Genomic DNA, 27,001 nt, shown 5'->3' on the forward strand with positions numbered 1-27,001 from the left:
TCCTCTGCCAGGTGAGGGAATACCTCCTCCCCCTCCTCTGCCAGGTGTGGGAATACCTCCTCCCCCTCCTCTTCCCGGAGTGGGAATACCTCCTCCCCCTCCTCTGCCAGGTGTGGGAATACCCCCTCCCCCCCCTCTTCCCGGTGTGGGAATACCCCCTCCTCCCCCTCTTCCCGGAGTGGGAATACCTCCTCCCCCTCCTCTGCCTGGAGTTGGGGTTCCTCCACCTCCTCCTTTGCCAGGTATGGGGATTCCACCTGTCCCAGCTACCCTGCCAACTTCTGGAACAGGCATTCCCCCACCCCCTCTGCTTCCTGGATCAGGCCCTCCACTCCCCCCTCAAGTTGGAAGTAGCACTTTATCAGCACCACAAGTGTGTGGTTTTCTTCCTCCTCCATTGCCAGCTGGCTTGTTTGGATTAGGGCTGAACCAAGACAGAGGGAGTAGGAAACAGCCAGTAGAGCCTTGTCGGCCCATGAAGCCTCTGTATTGGACGAGAATTCAACTGCACAGTAAAAGGTAACATGAATTGGAACTCATCTTTGCACAGTTTGGCAACAGGAGGGAGCATTTACCTTTAAAACTCTTGGGGAAATTACAATTTAGTGTATTTTTAAGTACTGCTCTGAAACTTATCTGTAGGTTTTTATGTTAATATTTACTGAAGCAATCTGTTATTTCAAATTTTAGACTTTTCTCAAAAGTATCAAAGGTATAAAACAAATGATATATGTGTATCAATGTATAAGATGTACAGATGGCTATCTGTATAGTTATTGATCAATCTTATAAAGATGGAAAGATATATTTTTCTTAGCATACATGTCTATTGCCTCGTTCCAGAACCTCACTCTAGCAAATAGCTTATAAATATAAATCAAATCCTTAAAAGACATACTGACTCTTGAGGATATTTTTTGCATTCTTTTGAAGGCACAGTCTTGTGTTACTGTTCCCTTTTGTTTGCAGTAGTCTTTCTCTTCAAAGATGTGCTATGCAAAAATACACATATCCACACCCATGTGTGAAATAATTTAGTTTTGAGAATTTCCTGGCATTTATATAGAGAGTTTGTGACACAATGTGGTCATAAAGTCATACTTGGGAATGATATTTATAAAAGAATACTTCCCACCATGTATGCTGTTGGCATATTACTTATCCATGCATAGTCTATAGTTGACGTCCCTTGATCCCTGGGACAGTGCTATGACACATGGGTGAGGAATGTGCTCGCGGGGGACAAACCATACTCTTTAAACTTTACTGGCCTTCCTTTTTTTCTAACTTTCCATGATCCCTTGAATTTTTTTTTTGATTTTTGTATGATGTGGCATGCATTTAGAATAGGATCTTTCCAGGCCTCGTTCTCATTTGTTATACAATTTTCTCATCACTGAATCACATTAGGGGAGAAGAATCTACATAGTTTGACTACTTCTAAATTTGCAGCTCATTCTTTCTGTAATTTCCATGTTACTTATATATGCTGAGGCATCATGTCAAACTGTGACCCAAACTCATTTTATCCAGATACATTATAAGAAGTTATTTTGTTGTGTTGTTCCTTTGTTTCAAAAAATAGATCTACCCTTTTTAGGTGGTATGACATGAATCTACAGTCACTAAAGTCAGATAACAGTGGGTGATGGAAGTGGGCGGGAGATGGAGGGTACCACCTTGGATCATAAAATAATTTCTTTTTTAACCCGTGCATAGTTCACAAAGCTGATGAGTCAGGTTTGAATTGTGAGATAGCAAACATTTCTTGCCTTCATAGCTTATACTGAGAGGAGTTTTGCTTCTGTGTTTTTATACAGTGATTTGATAACTAAGAATTCCTGGAAAGTATTTTTTTCTAGGCAAAGGTTTCATTCTACATTGATGGCATTTTAACTTTCTTATCACGTTGATAAAACAAATGTTAGTCTTAAAGAAAAAGTATTCTTTCTTATCACCTTCCTCTTGCCCTTGTTTCCATCTCCTCTTCCCTTCCTTCCAGACTTCCTTCCTTCCTTCCTTCCTTCCTTCCTTCCTTCCTTCCTGACTTCCTTCCTTCCTTCCTTCCTTCCTTCCTTCCTTCCTGACTTCCTCTCATGTTTTTTTCTCTTCTGCCCTTCTTTCCTTCTCTTCATTTTTGTTTATGCTCACGACAGTATCTTGTAGTTTGGTTTGATGACCGTTTCACTGGTCTTTTGCTTAACTTTAGAGACTCCAGTGCTTCACTTATTTGGGAAAAAATTGAAGAGCCATCCATAGATTGTCATGAATTTGAGGAATTATTTTCTAAAACTGCCATGAAGGAGAGGAAGAAACCTATTTCTGACACTATCACAAAGACCAAGGCTAAACAAGTGAGTATTTGTGTGTTTTCTGAGATTGGGCAGTATTTTGGGCAGAAGTATGAAATTTCAAAAAAAAAAAAAAATGAAACGGTTTTCTGGGCTGTATAACCTCCATAGTCCTTAACCAGATAGAAGTTAGAATTTTAGAACATGTAATTAAGTAAAATTATGCCAAACAGAACAGCAAATAATTGTTTCCACCAAGTGACAATGTCCTGACTATTTTAATTTTAGCCTTGTGATACATACTTCCGAAATTTCAGCTATTGATTATTTCCAGAATTAGTTGTCTAGAAATAAGTTGTTAATTGATTGCAATTCATCTGAGCACTAGTATGGATGGAAACAAAAGTAAAAGTGGGCAAAGAAAAACAAGTAAGCAAGAAGTCTAGTCCTTAGTAATCTATATAATGCATTTGGTATTTTGTGGAATTGACACTCTTTAGAATCGAGTTAAACAATCACACTGTACTTGACATATGGAAGGATGCCTTACATATAGTACCAGCATCTCCATTCTTTGTTAGAGCCTTTGCTCTATACTGTGATACCTGGATTGGACAAAGAAAGAATAGTACATTTGGAGAAAAACATTTCAAAGAAATATTTCCCAACTGGTCCACCCAGTGGACTTGATCATGAAATTTCTTGTCATTCAGGAAATCATAGTAAAATTCCACAGTAACAAGCCCCATATAGAAGGTATTGCTAGCTGTCCATCTTTCACCCTAAAATGGGGAAATGGCTACATTTCTTAACTTTTCTGGTTGGGGGGTTGAATGCATGGATGCAAGAGAATGGTGAGCAGCTCAGTCCTGGGAGGCAGTGAGAGAGAGGTGAGACCCCAAGCCCCCAGTGTTCTCCTGGACCATTCTCCCCAGATAAGTAGCAACCAATGGGGTGATTCCTTGAATTTTTGCCCCTGACCTGTAAGTCGTAGCTAAAAGTGTGACCCAGAGTTGTAGCTAAAAGTATGATCCATTGATATTTATTTCAGATCAAATAACTCCCACCATATGGATACTGCCAAATCCAGCCAGGGGAGGATAGATTTGAATGGCACAGCTTGACCCCTGGGACCTCTAGCTGAGTGATAAGCAGGCTCACTGCAGGCTTTTCTATTATTCTGAAAATGATGCGTACCTAAACATTATGCAGCTGAGGTTTTCAGAATCATTTATTGCAGTACAAATGGCCTCTGGTGACCTTAGGTCAAGGACTGTGGTAAATTGGACAATAGCTGGCATATTGTAGGCACTGAATAAATATTTGTTTAAAAGTAAACCAGCTGACCATGGGAGGAGGACTTCATAATCAGAGACTATGCCTAATAATGATTAAAAAACAGAAAATCATTCATCTTATAGTAATCAGTATGGCCAAGGTGACAGTACTAAGGGGAATAAAAGCAAATGGAAAACCACATTTTCTCTGACAGAGGTAAATGTTAAGAAAAACTCTTTTCACAGTACATTTGCATATAGCACACGTAGGCTGAATCATACCTCTTCTGTGGATTCTTATGGACTGTGTCAGAGATGGGAAGACTGGGCAAGGAATATGGGTAGAGAGTGTCTGTGTATGTGTGTGTGTGTGTATGTGTGTGTGTATATATATATACATACATATGTGTGTATATATATATACACACATATGTATGTATATATACATACATATATATGTATATATGTATGTATACACACACACACACACACACACACACACACACGTACACATATGTATCAAGGACAGTGAGGCAGCCAGGATTGTCATTTGATGGTGGGCAGATGTGACATGGGATGTTTCTTGTCTAGGGAAGGTATACTCAGAAAGGCAAACAATGTCTTCTCTATCTTTCATCACCACTTTTTTTCCACTGAATGAACATAGATAAGGAAGATACTTCATACATTACCAGAGACTTTAGGATTTCATACTTATTTGACATAATCTTCAGTTTTTGGCTAACTGAAATAAGATTTATGTGTAAATCATCAAAAATTCACAAATTCAACTAGTTTGCCTGAGATGCACTGTGCACAACACCAGTTCATCTGCATTGAACATCATCTCAGCATGATCACCTTACTCTGTCATTAAGACATTTCATAAACTATGGGTAAGAGACTTTGCCAATGTCATAATTTGCACTTATTGACTGTGATGCTACTGTTGACTTTAACTCCAAACAGGGTTAATGGAAAAGTCTCCATTATGACTCCTGATAACCTTGTTCAGCATCTCCTTGGTCTAGGTCTTGGTATTGAGCTCTGCACTTCAGGTCTGTTTTTGAAGGGATAAGGTTTTTGTTTTTTCCCTCTCCCTCTCCCTCTCCCTCTCCCTCTCCCTCTCCCTCTCCCTCTCCCTCCCTTTCCCTTCCCTTCCCCTCCCTATGTATGTTGGAGAGAGAAAAATCCTCAATGTGATATATTTCTGAAGAAACCTAGTTTTATTTTACTTTGTTGTATTTGGAAGAAAAATAGATTCATTTCATCTCCTTGAGACAATTAAAATTTTGTTTAAGGAAATATATTTTCAGGATGTATGCAAATAGTTCCCCTTTGTATGGGAAATGTATACTGATTGTATGTGCAGACATTTTGGTACCTCATGATTCATGTCCAGTGTAATGAATAGCCTTTAATGCTCTGGCATATGTTTATGGAGGTATTTCAAGCAATTCTTCTTATATACAATGGAAGCTAGAAGTTCTGTTTTTCTTTAAATATTTAAAAATAGCCAAATAATTTTTCTGTGATCTGTCTTCTTCTTGAAAGCAAGACTGCGGTCAAATGCACTGGTATTTAATGAAGTGCCTGTGCTGTTTTTACTCTTTCAGAGAGACATTTTCAGCGTGAGAGTAGAAGATCCCTTAGCTGGGCTCGTTGCTGTTTGGCATGAGGAGAAAGAGGGCTACTTTCTGGACACCTAGTCTAGTAGTAATGATGAATATCTTGCATTTCTAAAACCTTTTTCCTCCCAGGAACCTAAAACAAAACATTTCTTTTTTTTTTTTTGGAATATTTATATATTTATATATATATATATATATATATATATTTATTTATTTCTGTGGTGACTTCTTTATTCTTTATTTTGAAGTATTTAAAACATAAGATTAGCTGAGAAGGTATATGTGAGCTTATCAGACTATGATCTGACATTCTTCTTCAGTGAGTGTGACACGTATACATCACAATTAAATCTCAGTCTGCCAACAGAACAGCAATAACCCTGTTTCCTACGGTATCAGGAGGAAAGTAGAAACAAATTTTTATGAGGCTTGTGTTTAAATGCTGATACGCATACACACTTGCCCATTTTTTAAGGAATGCTCCAGAACTAGCAAACATTTAGCCCAATCTCCTGTGTATTGCTGGGGTAATCCAAGGAATTTTAATGTTGATAATGATCTTAAGACACCTCAGGATCTTCTATGTTCCACTGAAGATTAAGTTTATCCTGAGTTTAGGAGCAGAAAAGTGAGAATTGATAGTAAGAGCTGCTTCAAAAAAGAGGTTTCTAGTTAATCCTGTGTCAAACAAGGTCATAAACAAATACACTTGGTAAACGTGGTAACAATTGGAGCAACAACAGTAGTAATAATCATAGTGGTAGTTAGGACAACAGCAAGAATTCTGGAAGCCACAAGGCACACTGTGCTTTATTTATCATGTGCCAGTCATTGTTTTTAGCATTCTCCTTATATTAATTCATTTAATCCTCCTTGTTCTATGAGGTAGACCTCATTATCACCAGTATATGGTACAGAAAACTGAGGTATAGAGGGCCTAAATAATGTTTCCAGGCTAGTAAGGGGCAGAGCTCAGGTTCAAGCTCCATTAGTCTGACTCCAGAGCCTGAGAGCTTAATCACTTGGTAATAAGTATGGGCGTGAAGTATTTTTTGTAAGTTTCAGTATACTTTTATATGGAAACCAGAATAGATATTTTAGAAAATAGTAATTTGAATGTGTATTGATTTTTCTATATGCTCACTATTAAATGACTAGTTGCATTTATGAAATTGTATGTGAAGATACTTTTAAAGCCTTTTACATATGCTAACAGATTTTGACAAGTACATAAACTACAATGCCACTGAACATGACATTTGCCCAATTAAATAAAAGTTTATCTGAGAGACGAAAACTTTAGACATATAAGCTTCTGTAAACAGTAAAAATGAGGGCATTTGCTTGTGCAGCATTTAAGTACTGGTTGGAAGTCTATAGCCACAGTGGTTAAATGTCACCAAATGTCAAGTGATGATACTTCTGATTCACTCCATGACACAAAAAGGAACCATCTCTGTAAAATATGCCTTAAGTCAATGAGGTCTAATCATACTTAAAAAATCCGTAAAGGAACATGCTATCCATAATGGAAATTTAAACACAGAAGTTAACAAGAGTGAATAAGAAGAATCTGTGTTATTTTTTAAATACATAGCTGACATTTGTTTAATCATTCAATGCAACACAAACAAATGTCTTTCTGGGTTTCTTCTATTTATCAGATTAAAATGCTCTGCTCAGAGAATGGGAGAGAAAAACAAGTCATGATAGTTAAATATTTGTTGGGCTTTAGCCTCTGGAAGTACGATTAGAAAAATAGTTAAATCTGCTACTTATTATAAGGGGAGGTAGTAACAGGATTTGTTAGAATTCCCATTTAATTACAGATATAAATGGTAAAGAGTTAGACATTTGGTATTCTGTTCAATCTTTCCATTGTGTTTGCTGACCTACCCTCTTTTAAGGCTTTATGTATGTGTGTTATAAAAACCCATAATAACAATGGGAAAAGAAGCATTCATTATTCAGATGTTCTTATATGGGAGTGTATGATGTAATGCTGCTAAGCATTCTTACATGAAACAGTAATGGCTGTTATAAGGCTTCTTTCTACCATGTTGAGGCATTGAGGAAAAGTGTATGCTATACTTCAGATATTGTCTGCTGTAGTAATAGTGATCCACATGAAAAGGGAAAAGGGGGTATGTATTTTACTCCTGAATCTCTAATAATTCCAAATAATGTAAATAATCTCTGTTTATTGCAAATGTTTTATCGTTATCATTGGATATTTCAGTGTAGGCTCAGTGATAATCTGAGTAGTAGAAATTTAGTTTTTTGTATTGGTGTGAATTTTTCCTATTATAGCTGTCAAGGGGTGTGTTTTGGTTGATTGGACAGTTATATTGGTCATCTAGACTGAAGACCTAAAATAATGTCTGAAACACAAAATATCTTACAATAAAACAATTTAGATTTGTTTTGGGGATACATAGTAAACATTTGGTACTTTGTTACTTTTAACATAACATCTGTTTTTAATAGAATACATTCCTATTGCAAGCCTTAAAATGTATTTACATAGAAAACCACATCAAAATACAGAGCTATAATTAGACAAACATAGGTTTTGTGGAATCTGGATTTGTTTTAGATGTTGAAAGATTTATTATTTTTTGAAGATGTTATTCCCATAACTATTTGTAGAGCATACCCAATCAATTCAAAGAATGCAAAAATAATAACCTCTATTTTTAAATTTTCTTTCAGCCAAAAAATTGTTTTTATAGTTCTAAGTAAATGGCAGACACACACACACGCACGCACGCACGCACACACACAAAACAAAACAAAACAAAACAAAACACAAAACAACCAGTGGCATACTAAAAAGGAAATATAATTAGGCTAATGGTCCCAACCTTGCTAGATTATGTATTAGGAAAATTATGTTTGATTAATAACAAATTGAACTTGTACAAAATCTAATCATCATACTGTAAGTTAATTCTTTTGGACTTTATTTTGATATACTATGATGATAATAAGTTTCTTTGCACTAGATGTAGAAGAAAGGGGTATTGATATTTAATGGCTGAGATGTCCTGTTTATGAAAATCCATAGGCATTGAAGAAACAGTTGTTTGGAAAATTCATTTGCAATTCATTACCTTATTGTGATTATCTATGAAAACTGAAAAGTCATCCTTGCAAAAGTAAGGAAAGCTTTTTGGTCATTTACAGAGTCTAAATTCTATAATTTGGAGCAGGTGATGGGGGAGCATTTCTCAGTACTGCTAATATAGAGTGGAACAACATTGCAGACAGCCAGGGAAAATTTAAAGAGAGGAAACACCAGTTACTTTCAGTGCTGCACCACTTTCTTGGCCTGAGGAGAGCAGGGTTTATCCGTTTCAGCAGGGAATACAGTAAAGAAGAGAGGCTCCCAGGCCAGGGAGTTTCTCTGGTGGGCTCATTTATTACTGTCTCCCTGAGGGACAGTATTAAGTAATTCACGTGACTAAATTTGAATCACTCTTCAAGTTTCATACCGTATACTCTAAAATAGTAAGTACTGTCGGTGATCAGGAGGGCTGAACAGAGCATGCTGGCTGGATTTAGTATGAGGCTGTGTGGAAGAGATGAGACTTGAAGTGGCCCTTGAATTTATTTTGTTTAGATATGTAGAGAGAATTAAGGGATGATTTTTGAAAATCACACCGCAAACAAAGATTTCCTTGAACCTATTTAAAGCCATCAGTGAGGTGTTTTGGCACTCTTCTATGTGTGGGAACTCCTGTCTGACAGTTTCAGGAATGTGGATGCAGGTTATTGATACTTGTTTCCCTTAGCTCAGTATGTTTCCTTCCCATCCTCCTGGTAAAAGTCTTTAGGCTTGTCTTAGACATAAGAGTGACAATGGAATTTCACAAATTAGACCTGACGTTGATTTTTGCTGTTTTGGTGCTACATCGTGGACTGTATGTCTCTTTACCATGGACAGCAACTGTCCATGCACCTGATTTGACTTACACAGTTACAATTACAATGGCTCCTACCTTTTGTCTGTGGGAAGTGTTGCAGGTGACACAAGTCTGTTCACACTGTACTTTTAGTGTGATCTGAGCTGAAAAATGTTTATGATCATCTGAGGACACAAGTATCAGACTTAAAGGAAAAAATAAAGTTCTTATTCATATCTCTATTTTGTATTCAAAACTTTTTTGTTGTTTCATCTGGAATATAAATTTGTTTCTTTTTCAAAATCATGTTTATAAGGAAGATTTCTAACACTTCTGCTTTTATTTTGTTATGTTAGTATATGAAATTTTATTTTTTTTTTAATTTTTTTAAATTTTTCTTTTTTTTCAACGTTTATTTATTTTTGGGACAGAGAGAGACAGAGCATGAATGGGGGAGGGGCAGAGAGAGAGGGAGACACAGAATCGGAAACAGGCTCCAGGCTCCGAGCCATCAGCCCAGAGCCCGACGCGGGGCTCGAACTCACGGACCATGAGATCGTGACCTGGCTGAAGTCGGACGCTTAACCGACTGCGCCACCCAGGCGCCCCAGTATATGAAATTTTAGAAGTACTGAATTATAACTAGAAATTATCTGAAGTATTACTTTGCAAATTTTATTGGAGGTGGGCCTCCTAGATCAACAGAACAGGGAGTTTGGTGAGTCCTCTTTCCGGCAAAACAGCAATTAACTGTGAAAACTACAACAAAAATATTCATTTAAAGTCTCTGGCAGTTGGTCTAAGGGTACAAAGGAACTAGAGAAACAATCATTCAAGAAAATGTACCAAGACTCAACAAGAATAGTGAGAGTCTGTGGCTTTTGAGCCATGACCCACTCCATCACCAGCCACCCTAACTCTATGTTATGGAATCTTACCCAAGGCATATAAAGCTGAGAAGACCAAGGTCTCTCTCCCTTAGGTTATGGTTTTACTTTAGGAGAGCCAGGATTCTGGCATTCCTAATTTGTCCAGTCCCCTGTTGCAGAAGCTCTAGCCCAGGCAACTATGGAGAGCAAAGGAAAGAGGAAGCCCAGAAGGGCCCTCTAGGAATCAAAGTTAACTCTGAGTCAGGAAGGCTGTGCACCTGTGCCAGGCTGTATCTGCTCAGGAGGAGTCAAGCAAGATATGGGATATCATGGAAGCATTCTCTAAACCTCATACAGTGTCAACAAAATCAGTCATTCCTGAAAGTCTGGGAGGTGTGTGCATGCCCAAGGCCACACCCTCTCAGAAGCAGTTAGAGAAAATCCAAGTTACTACCTCCTTCGTGGCTGAATGTGAGAAAAGTTGCATAAACTCTGAACTGTATAGTAGCCTCCAGGGCATGCACCCCACTCCCCCACACAATGGTTAAAGGTAAAACTCTAAGTGGTTAGAGGACTTCAGTGTCATCTTCGGCAATGGCTCAACCCACCCAGGGATGACTCCTAGGTAAATCAGGGTAAAATATAAAATAATGGGGGAAGAATGTGTGCAAGAACATCAGATTGCACACTGTTGCAGATATAATTCATGGAACTAGTCAGGCCAAAATAAACAAATAAGCAAAAAATAAACAAGCCAACAATAAAAACGAATCCTGGGGCAGGGAATGGGAAATCAATATCCTGAGTTGCTACAGTATATTATCTGAAATGTCCAGTTTTCAACAACTGTATGAGAACCACAAAGATGTCACAAAGTATCACCTATATGCAGGAAAACAAACAGGCAGTAGAAACATTATTCAGAGGCCCAGATAGCACATTTAACATTCATAGACTTCAGTTTCTTTAATGTTTATGTTATTTTTGAGAGAGACAGAGCACGAGCAGGGGAGAGGCAGAGAGAGGGAGACACAGAATCTGAAGCAGGCTCAAGGCTCTGAGGTGTCAGCACAGAGCCTTACATGGGGCTTGAACTCATGAACCATGAGACCATGACCTGAGCTGAAGTCAGACGCCCAACTGACAACCACCCAGGTGCCCCTTTTATTTAAAAAAAAATTTTTAAACATACATAAACTTCAGATCATTCATGCTAAATATCTTCAAAGAACTAAGGGAAACTGTTTCTAAGAAGTAAAGGAAGGTATGATGACAATGTTTCATCAATTTGAGAATGACAATAGAGAGACATTATTAAAAAAAATTGAAGTTGAAAAGTATAATAATCAAAATGGAAAAAAAAACCACTGTGTAGTTTAACCAGTGATTTGTGGTAGCAGAAAAACAAAACAAAACAACCAGCAACCTTTAAGGTAAATCAATAGAGACTATGTAGCCTGAAGAACAGAGAAAAAAACAAATGGGGAAAAAAAAGACAGAACCTCAGAATAATGTGGAACACCTTTAAGTGACCAACATCAATGAAATGTACCAAAAGGAGAAGAGAAAGAGAAAGGCATAGAAAAATATTTCAAGGGGCGCCTGGGTGGCGCAGTCGGTTAAGTGTCCGACTTCTGCCAGGTCACGATCTCGCGGTCCGGAAGTTCGAGCCCCGCGTCAGGCTCTGGGCTGATGGCTCAGAGTCTGGAGCCTGTTTCCGATTCTGTGTTTCCCTCTCTCTCTGCCCCTCCCCCGTTCATGCTCTGTCTCTCTCTGTCCCAAAAATAAATAAACGTTGAAAAAAAAAAAAGAAAAATATTTGAAGATGTGTCCAGAAATTTGATGAAAAGCGTTAATAAACACATCCAAGTTCAGTGAATGTCAAGTAGTAAACACCAGGTGATCTACACCCTGACACATCTTATTCAAAACATTGAGAGCCAAAGATAAAGAGAAAAATCTTGAAAGCAGTAAGAGAAAAACAACTCCTCACACACAAGGAAATTTCATTAATAACAGCAGATGAATAGAAACAAAGTTGTATTGGAGTAAGGAAATGATACTAGGTGAAGTCAAAGTTACAGAAAGAAATGAACGATGAAGGCTAAATAGGAAGGTTAATTCATAACGAGTATGAATATATACTTCTCTCCTGTCAACTTCTTTAAAGGTATAAGATTATATATACTAGTAATTTATAACAATTTGTATCATGTATAAAACACATGTGCACACAGTATATATAACAGTGATAGTGTAAAAGGGTGAGAAGTGAATGGAGCTATAAGAGAAGTAAAGTTTCTATGTTTTGGAATTAGGTCAGTATACATCTAAAGTAGATTCTGATAAATTAAGGATATATTGTAAGCCCTAGAGCAACGACTAAGAAAACTGAAATATCAAATAAATTCACAAAAGAAGTTAGATATCCAATTACTCCAGGTAATAAAGAAAGAATAGAGGAACAAAAAGGACAGACATATATTTAAAAAATGAAAAATGGCAGATGTAAATTCAATCATATTGATAATAACATTAAATGTGAATGAATTAAACAATCCATTAAAAAGGCAGATGTCAGATTGCCTAAAAATAATCCAAGTATGTATTGTGTTACTAGAGGAACACTTTAGATTCAAAGATATAAATAAGTCGAAAGCAAAAAAGATAGAACAACCTTAAACAACCATAAAAAAGCTGGAGTAGCCATACTGATATCAGATAAAATAGGCTTAAAAAATTACTTGAGATAAAGAAGGACATTCCTTCTAATAAAAGCTTAATCTATCAGGAAGGTACAATAATTATAAACATACATGCACATAATAGTAATATCCCAAAATACATGAAGAAAAACTGACAATTAAAGGAAGAAATAAATATCATTTGGAGATTTTAATAGCCCACTTTTAATGATGGATAGAAGGTAAGCAGAAGATCAGCAAGGATGGAAAAGACTTCAACAACCACATAAACAAACTAGACTTGACATCTGTGGAACATAAACTCAATAGCAGCAGAAAACACATATTTCTCAAAGTATGTATAGAACATTCTCTGGGATGGACCATACGCAAAGTCCACAAAACAAGCCTTCATAAATTTGAGATTGAAGCCTTAACAAATTTTAAACTATTGAAAAAGTATTTTTCTGGCCGCAGTGGAATTAAATTAGCAATAAGTAACAAAGAAATTTGAGGAAATTTGCATGTATGTCTAGGTTAAACAACATGTTCCCAAATAATAAGTGTTTCAAATAAGGAAACACAAGAAAAATTAGAAAATACTTTGAAATGACTATTAGTGAAATCATAGCATACTAAAACTTATTGTTTGCAACTAGAGCAGTGCTCAGAGAAATTTATGGCTGTAAATACCTACCTTGAAAAAACCTAAAACCAATCATCTCAACTTTCACCTTAAGAAACTGAGAAAGAAGGGAGTAATAAACACTAGGGTGGAAATATTGATTAAAAGAATATGAAAACAATAGAGAAAATCAACAAAGCAGAAGCTGGTTCTGTGAGGTTAAGAGAACTGAAACGCCTTTACTTGATTGACCAAGAAGAAAGACCAAGGATGTCCCTTCTCCCCACTTCTGCTTCACAATATCCTGAAGGTTCTAGTTTAGGTAATTAGGTAAGAAAAAGAAACAAATGGCGTTCAGATTGGAATGAAAGAAGTAAAATTCTCTTTACAGATAACATCTCTAATATAAAATATCCAAAAGGAATCCACTAAAAAATGATTAGAACTAACAGGAATTCATTGAGACTGCACAAGATACAAAATCATTAGAGAAAAACCAATTCTGTTTCTAGGCACTAGCAATTCACATTGTGAAAATGTAATTAGGAAAACAATCCCCTTTACAACAGCATCAAAAAAGTAAAATACTTAGTATAAATTTAACGAAAGGAGTGCAAGACTTCTACACTGAAAGCTAGAAAACATTGTGGAAGGGAAGTAAAGAAGATCTTAATAAATGTAACAGCATGCCATGTTCACAGATCGGAGGACTCAGTAGTCACCTGTAGATTCAACACAATGTCTAACAATTTTTTGTTTTTTTTGTTTTCCGGAAATTGGCAGGCTGATCTTGAAAATTTATTTGCAAACACCAGGGGCCCAAGATAATCAAAATAATCTAAAAAAATAAAGTTGGAGGACTCACAGTTCCTGATTTCAAAGTTATTACAAAGATATTAATTAAGGTGGTGTGGTACTCTCAGATGGATAGACATGTTGGTCAGTGGAATAGAAGTTAAGAGTCCAAAAATAAATCCTAGCATTTCGGGTTTGATTTTTGACAGTGTGGTGCCAAAACATTTCAAGGGCAAAGGAAGTATTTTCAACAAATGGTGCTCAGAGAACCAGATATTCACATGAAAAAAAAAAAATAAAGTTGAACCTTCACCTGATACCATGAGCAAAAATTAACTCAAAATGTATCATAGGCTTGAATGTAAGACCTAAACTATAAAATTCAGAAGAAAACATAGGAGTCCTTATGACTTCTAAAGTACATGTGACAAAAGAAAAAAATAGATAAATTATACAACATGAAGATGAACAATATTCGTGCTGCAAACAATACTATCAAGAAAATAAAAAAGACTCACAAATTAGAAAATATTTGCAAATCATATATCTGATAAGCAAATCATATATCTGTATGTATAACAAACTCTTCCAACTCAACAACAAAACAGCCTGATTAAAAAAATTGTCAAAGGATGTGAATAGATTCTTCCTGCAAAGATATACCACTGGCCAATATGTGTGTGAAAGGCTGCTCAATGTCATTGGCAATAGGGAAATGAAAAAGCATCGTGTAACACCACTTTACATGTGTAGTAGGACGGCTAAGAAAGACCATAAAATGTGTGATGAGGAGGTGGAGAAATTGGAGCTCTTACACACTACTGGCAGGAATATAAAAGTGGTGTAGCCATTTGGATTTCAATAACAATTCAAGTCTTAATCCACTAATTCATATATTCACCAGCAAAATTCTATTTTCCGTATATTCACCAGTAAATTCTATTTTTCATGAGAGAGTACATATTTTTTCTGGTACCTCTAGTTACCCATTAAATAATAATAATATCAGATTATAATTTTGTGGCTACATAATATTTTATCAAGGTCAGAAAACTTCTAAGGCAAAACTTTTTCCCCTTAAAATATATTGTCAAAAGTGTAAGCTATTTTTAACTTTAAGAAAATATAGTTTTACTAGGCAAAAATCGATTAACATCTGAAGAGAAATGTATAGATTTTCTCTTTGCTTTTGATGAAGAGGCTAGAGATATATGGACTGTGATTTTCTCTTCAGGAGTATAGGCCCTGGGAATATAATTAAACCAGTTTTGAAACCTACTGTGCTTCAGTGAATGCTCTTGGACAGAATCACCAGACTCCCCCAGGGATAGATTTTAGTGTTTCTGATGGTGATGTCTGCTGTTAGTTTAACTTTGACTATAGACTGGTTTATTGCTTGTTTCATGAAAACTTTCAATAATTTTTCTTCCCTCAAGTCCTCATGTATGAAAGAAGATTAAATGCAAAATTTAAGAACCTCTGTGTTTTTAACTTACGTTTTCAACAGACATATGCTGCAGCAGAGATTTGCATTATTGAAGCTAAATTTTTTCAATAATTTTTTAAATTAATTTTTTTTTATTTTTGAGAGAGAGAGAGAGAGAGAGAGAGAGAGAGAGAGAGCGAGCAGGGAAGGGGCAGAGAGAGAGGAGGACACAAAATCCAAAGCAGGCTGCAGACTCCAAACTGCACAGAGCCTGTCACCGGGCTCAAACTCATGAACCGCGAGATCATGACCGGAGCTGAAGGCAGCCACCCAGGCGCCCCGGAAGCTAAATTTATGTGGGTAAATTAAAATTGGCCCATGCTGTCACTCTTCAGCTTGCTCTCTCTCTCTCTCTCTCTCTCTCTTGCTCTCTCGTCCTCTCATATGCAGTGACGTGATATTTGAGGCCAACTTGGGATTCGGCATCTCTTACTTACCCTTTACACACAGGTAGAGAGGAAAACCCAAAAACTATTGATTTCTTGGTGACATAGTTAATGATGCCCCCACAGAACATGAAGGACTTAATTTGCTACTAATTATGGTGCCATTGTAATGTTTATTTATGTTTAGCCATAAAGCAAAAAATGACGTTTGGTTTTTTTATTGAATTGTTTTATATGGAGTTGTGCCAGGATTAAAAGTGAATGAAATGCCTATCCTTTCATAATTGACAAATTTTAACTAGTGTAGGGAAAGTGACTTAAAAATATCAAGTTTTAGAAAACATGAAACTACTCTATTATAAACCTTGCTACCTAAAACTAATTGGAAGATAAAATGAGAGTAGAAGAACTTGAAATGAGAGCAAGAAAGAAAAAGGAGAAATACCTGAAGTCAGCTAAGGCTTAGCAGAGCATGTAAGTAGTTTCTTCCCTCATTTTTTCTTTATAGTCATAAAAATCATTATTTTGAGATGAATGTTAATCAGGAATGTAGGCAAGGTTTTTCTTTAATTGATCCATATGGCAATCTTTATGTGTGGTTTCGTGTATTTCTCCACATGGATTCTAATGTCATTAAGCCTTTTCACAAACCATAAACAGGTCATTCTTTATAGTTCTTAGCTCTAATATACTACAAAATAACTTTTTAAAATTTCATACTTTTCTATGTAATGTCAATGTTTTTACTTGTGGCCGCTTTTACCAAGGTTTTGTGCACTTCAATCAATTACTGTTACAAGTAAAACTTTTCATAATTAGGATGGAATTTCTCCCACTTTTCTCTAGTGCCAAAAAATAAAACCAATGTGTCCTTCAAGCAGCACTAGAAGCTAGAAATTGAGTTGAGATCCATTGGAAACTGCATGCCTTTTAAGTTATCAACCTTTCTTTTATGGCCTCCATAGGCACAGGGCCCCATAAAAATTGGCTTTCAGATTTTCCTCATCCTTTGAACTGGCAAGGAAAGTCAAAATAATATATTTTTTAATATTTTTATTTTAATTCCAGAGTAGTTCACATACAGTGTTATATTAGTTTCAGGTGGACACCATAGCAACTTGACAATTCCATGCTTCACAACAAGTGCCCTCCTCATTGGAGGAGGGCAAATGGGTAAAACCTCATTTGTTTTACCCATCTAGCCCCTGCTCCCCTCTGGCAACCATCGCTTGTTCTCTACAGTTAAGAATCTGTTTCATGGTTTGTCTCCCCCTCTCTTTTTTTCCTTCGTTTGTTTGGTTTGTTTCTAAATTCCACATATGAGTGAAATCATGGTATTTGTCTTTCTCTGCCTTATTTCGCTTAGTGTTACACTGTCTAGCTCTACTATCCATGTTGTTGCAAATGGCAAGAATTTCATTCTTTTTCATGGCTAATATTCCATGATGTAATATATTATATACTATATATTATACACTATACACACACACACACACACACACACACACACACACACACACACACACATCTTCCTTATCCATCCATCTATTGATGGACGCTTCAGCTGCTTCCATGGTTTGGCCATTGTAAATAAAGCTACCATAAACATAGAGATGCATGCATCCCGTTGAATTAGTGTCCTTGTATTTTTTGGTAAATACTCAGTAGTGCAATTTCTGGATCATAGGATAGTTCTATTTTTAACTTTTTAAGGAAATTCCACACTCTTTTCCACAGTGGCTGCACCAGTTTGCATTCCCATCAACAGTGCAAAATAGTTCTTTTCCTCCACATTCTCAGCAACACTTGTTGTTTCTTGTGTTTTTTATTTTAACCACTCTGACAGGTGTGAGGTGATGTCTATTATAATTTTGATTCGCATTTCCCTGATGATAAGTAATATTGAACACCTTTTCATGTGTCTGTTGGCCATCTGGATGTCCTCTCTGGAGAAATGTCTGATCGTGTCTTCTGCCCATTTTAAAATTGGGTTATTTGTTTTTTGGGTGTCAAATTGTAGACGTTCTTTATATAATTAGGATACTAACCCTTTATCAAAGGTGTCATTGCAAATATCTTCTCCCATTCAGTAGGTTGCCTTTTAGTTTTGTTGATGGTTTTCTTTGCTATGCAAAGATGTATTTTGATGTAGTCCCGAGAGTTTATTTTTGGTTTTGTTTCCTTTGCCTCAGGACACCTATATAGAAAAATGTTGCTATAGGCAATATCAGAAAAATTCCTGCTTGTGCTCTCTTCCAGGATTTGTATAGTTTCAGGTCTCACATTTAGGTCTTTAATTCATTTTGATTTCATTTTTGTGTATGGTGAAAGTAAGTGGTCAAGTTTCATTCTTTTTTTTTTTTCAATTTTTTTTAATGTTTATTTATTTTTGAGACAGACACAGACAGAGCATGAACAGGGGAGGGTCAGAGAGAGAGGGAGACACAGAATCCGAAGCAGGCTCCAGGCTCCGAGCTGTCAGCACAGAGCCCGACGCGGGGCTCGAACTCACGGAGTGTGAGATCGTGACCTGAGCTGAAGTCGGCCACTTAACCGACTGAGCCACCCAGGCACCCCCAAGTTTCATTCTTTTGCATGTAGCTGTCCAGTTTTCTGAACACCATTAGTTAAAGAGACTGTCTTTTACTCTTTGTATATTCATTCCTACTCTATCGAAGATTAATAACCATAAAACTCCAGGTTTATTTCTGGGTTTTCTGTTCTGTTACATTGAACTGTATGTCTGTTTTTGCAGCATTACTGTGTTGATTTCTACAGCTTTGTAATATAACTTAAAGTCTGGAATTGTGATACTTCCAGTTTTGTTTTTCTTTTTAAAAAATTACTTTGGCTATTTGAAGTCTTTTGTAGTTTCATACAAATTTCAGGATTGATCTAGTTCTGTGAAAAATGCTGTTGGTATTTTGATGGGAATTGCAATAAATCTGTAAATTGCTTTGTGCAGTGTGGATATTTTAGTATTTTTTCATCCAATCCATGAGCATGGAATGTCTTTCCATTTCTTTGCATTTGTTTCCATATAGTTTTTCATAATATTCTCTTACTATTGTATTTTTGAGGTGTTGGCTGTTATTTCTTCTCTTTCATTTGTGATTTTATTTATTTCAGCTCTCCCCCACTCTCTCTTTTGATGGTTTTGGCTAGAAGTTTATCAATTTTGTTTATTTTTTTCAAGGAACCAGCTCCTAGTTTCATTATCTATTCTATTGTTTTTTTAGTTTGTATATCATTTATTTCTGCTCTAATCTTTATTATTTCCTTCCTTCTTCTGGTTTTGGGTTTTATTTGTTCTTTTTCTAGCTCCTTTAGGTATAAGGTTACGTTGTTTATTTGAGATATTTCTTGTTTCTTGAGGTATGCCTATATTGCTATAAACTTTCCTGTTAGAACCAAAACCAAAAGTTTTGGACTGTGTGTTTTCATTTTCATTTTCATTTGTTTCCATGTATTTTTAATTTATTCTTTGATTTCTTGGTTGACCCACTCATTGTTTAGTTGCCTGTTATCTAACCCTGTGTGTTTGTGGTTTTTTAAGATTTTGTCTTATGTTTGATTTTAATTTCATAGTGGTATGGTCAGAAAAGATGCATAGTATGACTTTGATGTTTTTAAATTTGTAGAGACTTATTTTCTGACCTATTATGTGATCTATTTTGGAGAATGTTTCATGGGCACTTGAAAAGAATGTGTATTCTGCTGTTTTAGGATGAAATGTTCTGAATATATCTGTTAAATTCTGCTCAGTGTGTCATTCAGAGCCACCGTTTTCTTGTTGATTTTCTGTTTGATGATGTGTCTGTTGATGTATGTGTGATGTTAAAGTCCTCTACTGTAATTGTATTACTGTCAGTTAGTTCCTTTATATTTGTTATTAACTGTTTTATGTGTTTGGGAGCTTCCATGATGGGTGCATCAATATTTACAATTGTTATATCTTCTTGTTGGATTATCCCCTTTATTATTTCATAGTGTCCTATTTGTCTCTTTTCACAGTCTTTGTTTTAATGTCTATCTGTTCTTTCTTTCTTTCTTTCTTTCTTTCTTTCTTTCTTTCTTTCTTTTTCTTTCTTAACTTATTTTTTTAATTTACATCCAAATTAGTTAGCATATAGTACAACAATGATTTCAGGAGTAGATTCCTTAATGCCCCTTACCCATTTAGCCCATCCCCCATCTGCAACCCCTCCAGTAACTCTCTGTTTGTTCTCCATATTTAAGAGTCTCTTCTGTTTTGTCCCCCTCCCTGTTTTTATATTACTTTTGTTTCCCTTCCCTTATGTTCATCTGTTTTGTATCATAAAGTCCTCATATGAGTGAAGTCATATGATATTTGTCTTTCTCTGACTAATTTCGCTTAGCATAATACCCTCTAGTTCCATCCATGTAGTTGCAAATGGCAAGATTTCATTCTTTTTGATTGCCGAGTAATACTGCATTGTGTGTGTGTGTGTGTGTGTGTGTGTGTGTGTGTGTGTGTGTGTGTATGCATACGTATATACATACACACCACATCTTATTTACCCATTCATCCACCAATGGACATTTGGGCTCTTTCCATACTTTGGCTATTGTTGATAGTGCTGCTATAAACAATGTCTATATTTTCTGATACAAGTATTGCTACACGAGCTTTCTTTGACAACTATTTACATGATAAATGTTTCTCCACCCCTTTACTTTTAATATGCAGGTATCTTTAGGTCTGAAACGAGTCTCTTGCAGGCAGCAGATAGATGGGTCTTGTTTTTTTATCCATGCTGTCACCCCATGTCTTTTGATTGGTGCATTTAGTCCACTTACATTCAAAGTAATTCTTGATAGATATGCATTTTTTGCCATTTTGTTTCTTGTTTATGTAGTTTTTCTCTGATATTTTCTTTTCTTGCTGTCTTTCATGGTTTGCTGGTTTTCTTTTGTGATATACTTGGGTTCATTCTTTTTATTCTTTCCATATCTGTTAGTGGTTTTGATTTTTGGTTACCATTTATTTTCATATATAGCCTCTTCTGTATATAGCAATTTATAAGAAGGTGATGGTTGCTTAAGGTTGAACCCATTCTTTATTCCTCTCCCCATCAGATTTTAGGTATATAGTGTCATACTTAATATCCTCTATGATGTGAATCCTTTGACTGATTTTTTATGGAAATAGTTATTTTTACTGCTTTTGTGTTTCCTACTTTTTATACTCTCACGGTCTTTCCTTTCCACTCAAAGAGTCCCTTTTAATATTTTGTGTTGGTCTTGTTTAGTGTCATGAACTCCTTTAATTTTTGTTTGGGAAACTCTTTATCTCTTCTTCTATTCTATATGATAGCCTTGCTGGGTAGAATATTCTTATCTGTAGATTTTTCCCTTTCAGCAACAAAGTAACATTTCTTTTGTTTTGAAAGTTAGGTTGCGGTGTTGCCCTGGCAATATCAGACAGACTTGCTGCTTTTTTGTAAGCAAAGACTTCCATATTAGAGTAATGGCAGCTTCCTTTTGAATATGCCCCATAGAAAGCAGATAGAGAGGAACTCATATTCGAATAATGAAATAAAAACTCTCATTAGACTTTTTGCATTTTATATTAAGTCTCCCTGAAACCAAACCAAAATAAATTTCCTCTTTTAAAAAGATTAAAGGGACACCTGGGTGGCTCAGTGGGTTAAGCGACCGACTTCGGCTCAGGTCATGATCTCACGGTTTAAGCCCCGTGTCAGACTCAGTGCTGACAGTCCAGAGCCTGAAGCCTGCTTCAGATTCTGTGTCTCCCTCTCTCTCTGCCCCTCCCTGCTCACACTCTGTCTCTCTGAAAGATAAACAAACATTAAAAATTTTTTTTAATTGAGAAAAATAAAAGGATCAGAAGTATTTCCTCCTCTTTATACAGAGTATGGATAAAGCTTGGTGTTATTACAAAATCTAATCATTACACAATGCACATGAAGAAAATAATCAAATGGCAAAATGGATTCAGTTTTTTCTGTATGTTTTGCTGATAACAAAAAAATTAAACAGGAAGGGAACTAATTTAGTGTAAAATACACAGATGATAGCTACACCATGGTATAACATACCATAAAGGTATCAAATCACTATGTTGTACACCTGAGACTAACGTAACATTGTCAACTCTACTCCAATTAAAAATGCAAATTATGCAATTGGCTAAATTAGAATACTATATACAACTAGGAGGAAACACAGAACTTCTTAATAGAGATGTGAAGGCATCAAAGCTTGACACCCTGAACTGTAGAATCTAGAGTGGTCTCTGAAGGGCTTGGAGTGGTTACAGGTAGGGCTTGAAATAATAAGTAGGTTTTGAAACGGAGTTGATGGCTTGCGTTTTCAATCTTAAGTAATAGTTCATTGAGAGATTTTCTATCTAAACAATATAAAGTTCTATATGAGATAATTCTCTTTGGTGCCATGTTTTTCAACAGGTAGCTTCAGGAACAAGAAATAGTGGTTAGGAATAAGTCTTGCCAAATTTGTCAGATCTTTATTATGCTTCTTAGTTTCTCTTTTTTAAAATGTCCCCCTGTTTTCTAAAGCATTTCTAGGTATTTCTTGAACTCATTTATCTTCATGGCTTGGTTTTCTTCTGGGTAACATGTTCCATATGTTTTCTCCATTTTTCCAAGTATTATTAGCTGTATTCTGTATTTACCATGAGTATCCCAATATTTATGTTACTGACTCTTCCATTTGCTCATTCTTTTACCCAATTTGAATTCATGCAACATTATGGAATTAAAGACCAACCTACTTAAAAGAATCTTTTTCATATACTTATAAACTTATTATTAGCCAGGCCACATCAGCTTCTAATGTTTCCAAGAAGAATGAGTATGGCTATCTTAACTACACTTAAAATTTTGTGTGGTTCAAGAGTCTGTCCTCTTGTATATTTCTTGTTGAGATACCATTACTATTTCATGTATTGCAATCAGTATTGCATGCAAAAGTGTAGAAAGGATATTTAACACATGACTGACACTGAACAGTAATTTGTTGTTTGTTTTTAGTTTGCCCTCTTTTTCTTAATCTCACTTAATAAGTTATGTTTGCCACTCTTGAGGTTACTAATATGGTTTCACAGATTTCATTGTTCTGTGTTAATAACCATACCATTCTTCCTTCATGATAGTCTACCAAATTTTTTTCCCCACTGGGCCACCCAGAACTACAATGAATCTGTCACTGTCATCACTCTCTTTCTTACTCATCTTAATGTAGTCTCGCTGTTTGATCATATACTTATGTTATCTTTTCTATGTGTTCACCAACACCAATACTGTATTTTAAAAATATAATATGGTGTAGATTTTCAGTAGTTTATGTATTGCCTCCATTCTTTTCAATTGATTCAGCTTTCACAAGCATTTAATAAAATCAAGCTATTAGAAAACTACTGAGTGTGGGTCTGTTTTCTCCTTTTCAGTTGAAGTGTATTTGACATGCATTATTACATTAATTTCAGGTATACAACATGTGATTCAACATTTATATACGTTAATAAATGGTCGTCATGATAAAAGACAGCTGCCATCTGTTACCATACAAATTATTACAATATTATTAACTCCACTCCCTATGTTATACCTTGCATAGGAAATGTGTTTTATTTATCATAACTGAAAGGCTGTGACTTTGAATCCTCTTCCCCATTTTGCTCATCCCCTACCTCCTTCCCTTTTGGCAACGACCAGATTATTTTAGTATGTTTCTCTTTTCTTTTGTTTGCTTTGTTTTTCAGATTCCACATTTAAGTGCAATTATATGGCATTTGTCCTTCTCTGAAGATCTCATTTTTTATGGCTGAGTAGTAGTCCGTTACATACACACACGCACATGCACACATGCACCCCATGCCTTCTTTCTCCTGTTCTTTTGGTAATAGCTCTTCTGACAGGTGTAAATGATATATCCTTGTGGTTTTGATTTGCGTTTTCCTGACGACTAGTGATGTTGAGTACCTTTTCATGTGTCTTTTGACTGTCGGTATGTCTTCTTCAAAGGAATGTCTATTCAAGCCCTTGCCCATTTTCTGTTTTTTTTTTTTAATTTTTTTTAACGTTTATTTATTTTTGAGACAGAGAGAGGCAGAGCATGAACGGGGGAGGGTCAGAGAGAGAGGGAGACACAGTAACTGAAACAAGCTCCAGGCTCTGAGCGATCAGCCCAGAGCCCAACGCGGGGCTCGAACTCACGGACAGCGAGATCATGACCTGAGCCGAAGTCGGACGCTTAACCAACTGAGCCACCCAGGCACCCCAAGCCCTTGCCCATTTTCTAATTGCACTGTTCATTTGTTTGTTTGTTGTTCTTGAATTGTGTGCATTCTTTATATATTTTGGATATTAACCTGTTCTCAGTATCATTTGTAAATATCTTCTCCCATTCAGTGGGTTGGCGTTTTGTTTTGTTTTGTTTTGGTTTGGTTTGGTTTCCTTTGCTGTGCAAAAGCTTTTTAGTTTGATGTAGTCCTATATGCTTGTTTTTGCTTTTTCCTGAGGATACAAATACAAGAGACTATTTCTCAGACCAATGACCAACAAGAGTTTACTGCCTGTGTTTTCTTCTAGGAGTTTTATGGTTTCAGGCCTCACATTTATATCTTTAATCCATTTTGAGTTTATTTTTGTGTGTAGTTTGGAAGGGGTTCAGTTTTGTGTATGGTGTGAGAAAGGGGTTCAGTTTCATTATTTTGTGTGCTGTTGTCCAGTCTGGTTTGCCCAGCACCATTTATTGAAAAGACTGTTTTTCCCCATTGTATACTCTTGTCTCCTGTGTCACACATTAATTGATCATATAAATGTGGGTTTATTTCTAGATCATTCATTCTATTCCATTGATCCATGTGTCTGTTTTTGTGCCAGTACCATACTATTTTTGACTACTTATAGATTTGTTTTATAGTTTCAAATCAGACTGTTATACCTCCAATTTTCTTCTTTCTCAAGATTGCCTTGGCCATTTGGGGTCTTTTGTGGTTCTATAACGGTTTTAGGTTTCTTTGTTCTAGTTCTGTGAAAAAATGCTATTGATATTTTGATAGGGATTGCAGTGAATCTGTAGCTTGCTTTGGGTAATATGGACATTTTAACAATATCATTTTTTCCTTCCCATGAGTGCAGTATATCTTTCCACTTATTTGTGTTGTCTTTAATTTCTTTCATCAGTTTCTTACATAGTACATAACTTTCTTTTCATTGGTTACATTTATTTCTAGGTATTTTATTCTCTTTGATGCAATTATAATTGGGATTGTTAATTTCTCTTTATGATAGTTCATTGTTAGTATATAAAAGTGCAACAGATGTGTGTATATTAAGTTTGAAACTTTACGGATTCATTTGTTAGGTCTAACAGCTTTTTGGTGGAGTCTTTAGGGTTTTCTATATGTAGTATCATGTCATCTGTAAATAGGGAGAGTTTTACTTCTTTTTCAATTTGGATACTTTTTATCTCTCTTTTTTTCTCAACTTGCAGTGGCTTGGACTTCAAATAGTATGCTGAAAAATGGCAAAAGTGGGTCTATATTCTTTTTAAGTTTTATTCTCAAAGCATGTGGAACCATCTCTTGCTAAGGTTATTTTATTGATTTTTTTTTTTAACTACACAGAGGTCATTTGTAGGAATTAGCATAATTCTTTATGAAGACTCATACTAAGGTTCACAGAGAACTTGACATTTGAAAAGATGTTACTTATTCTGAAAAACTCAATAAAGTTATGTTGGAGGACATTGGACCCAGATTCCCTTACTAATTGGGGGGTAAAATGAAACTATTAAATTCCTCCTCTTTCTGTATTTTCAAACAAAGAATCAGAAGCAAAGGAAAGATCTCAAACATTGCATATTGATCTTCAACCTACCTTAACAAGCGAAGTGGGCCATTCTAATGATTTGGGAACTTTTGAAACAGGTTCCTGAGACTATTGCAGTACCTACTGGTGACAATATGTATATTTCATAGTTTCTTTAAACTGTGGGTTGTATGTAAGTCTACCTTTCAGAAGGATGAAGGATATGTGGGTAGGAGTAGAATTGCTACAGTGCATGAATTCATTTTTTTCCTAGATCCTTTTAATTGGAAACATATTTTTAAGTGCTTGATAGCTGTGATAATAAGTTCATTCCTTTTCACCCATTCCAGTTAGCCTGTCCTTTAGCCCACAGTGTCAGCTGGTTTTCTGTGGGGACAAAGCAAAAAAAAAAAAAAGGCAGAAAAAATTCGAACAAACTATTGAATTTTTTTTGCATTAACAACCTCCTCAGGTGACACTCATCCCCCCTACCCTCGCCATGATTCTTACCCTGAAAAGAGGAGAAAAAGGTGAGGAGGGCCAAAGAAATTTTTCACACTGGGCAGAACTTCTGTCGGAGAAGATATCAAGGGTATAGAGAACTTCCAGAAAAGGGAAAACCCATTGTAGAAGAAAGGGAAAGAGGCCTTGGAAGGGTGAGTGCACATGAGCATTATATGTGAAGATGCCAATTTGTGTCTCTTTAAGCCCAAATCCAGTCTGGGTTTGCATGTCTGTTTCTTTTCTACCACAGAGACCTATATCACACTTTTCAAAATTGTATGTTGGAGAATAATCACATGACTTCTGCTTTACGAGATGTGTAAGAACTTTCTGCCGTTAACCAAAAAGATATGTGTGTATTGATCTCTCCACAGATTAGGTATAATTAGAAAATCATGTTGAATCAGATGAGAATAATTCTTGTATTTCCTTTTATATTTCTGAGGAAGTAAGATGTTATTCTGCTCTTTACTGGGCAGCTTCCTGACTTTATGTTTATCAACATCAGGCATGTTTTATTAATTTTTTTCCTTTCCTTTCCTTTCCTTTCCTTTCCTTTCCTTTCCTTTTTTTCTTCCTTTCTTCCTTCCTTTCTTTCTCTCTCTCTCTCTCTCTCTCTTTCTCTTGAGAGTGCACATGTATGTGTGCATAAGCAGGATAGGGGCAGAGAGACAGAATACCAAGCAAGCTCCGTGCTGTCAGCACGGAGCCTGATGAGGAGCTTGAT

The 27,001-nt window shown here is 36.0% G+C and overlaps 1 protein-coding gene across 1 annotated transcript in view; it reads left to right on the forward strand.

Moving 5' to 3' along the window:
• The window catches only part of FMN2 (formin 2), a 396,703-nt gene that overhangs the window by 139,457 nt on the left and 230,245 nt on the right, over window positions 1–27,001 (forward strand). The window contains 2 exon segments of the mRNA XM_040451785.1: window positions 1–519; window positions 2,210–2,354. The exon segment at window positions 1–519 is cut by the window's left edge and continues 9 nt beyond it. Of these exon segments, the coding sequence (XP_040307719.1) occupies window positions 1–519; window positions 2,210–2,354 (664 nt within the window).

Source organism: Herpailurus yagouaroundi, unplaced genomic scaffold, assembly GCF_014898765.1.
Source record: "Herpailurus yagouaroundi ecotype Mexico unplaced genomic scaffold, PumYag 205, whole genome shotgun sequence".
Taxonomy (NCBI): Eukaryota; Metazoa; Chordata; class Mammalia; order Carnivora; family Felidae; genus Herpailurus; species Herpailurus yagouaroundi.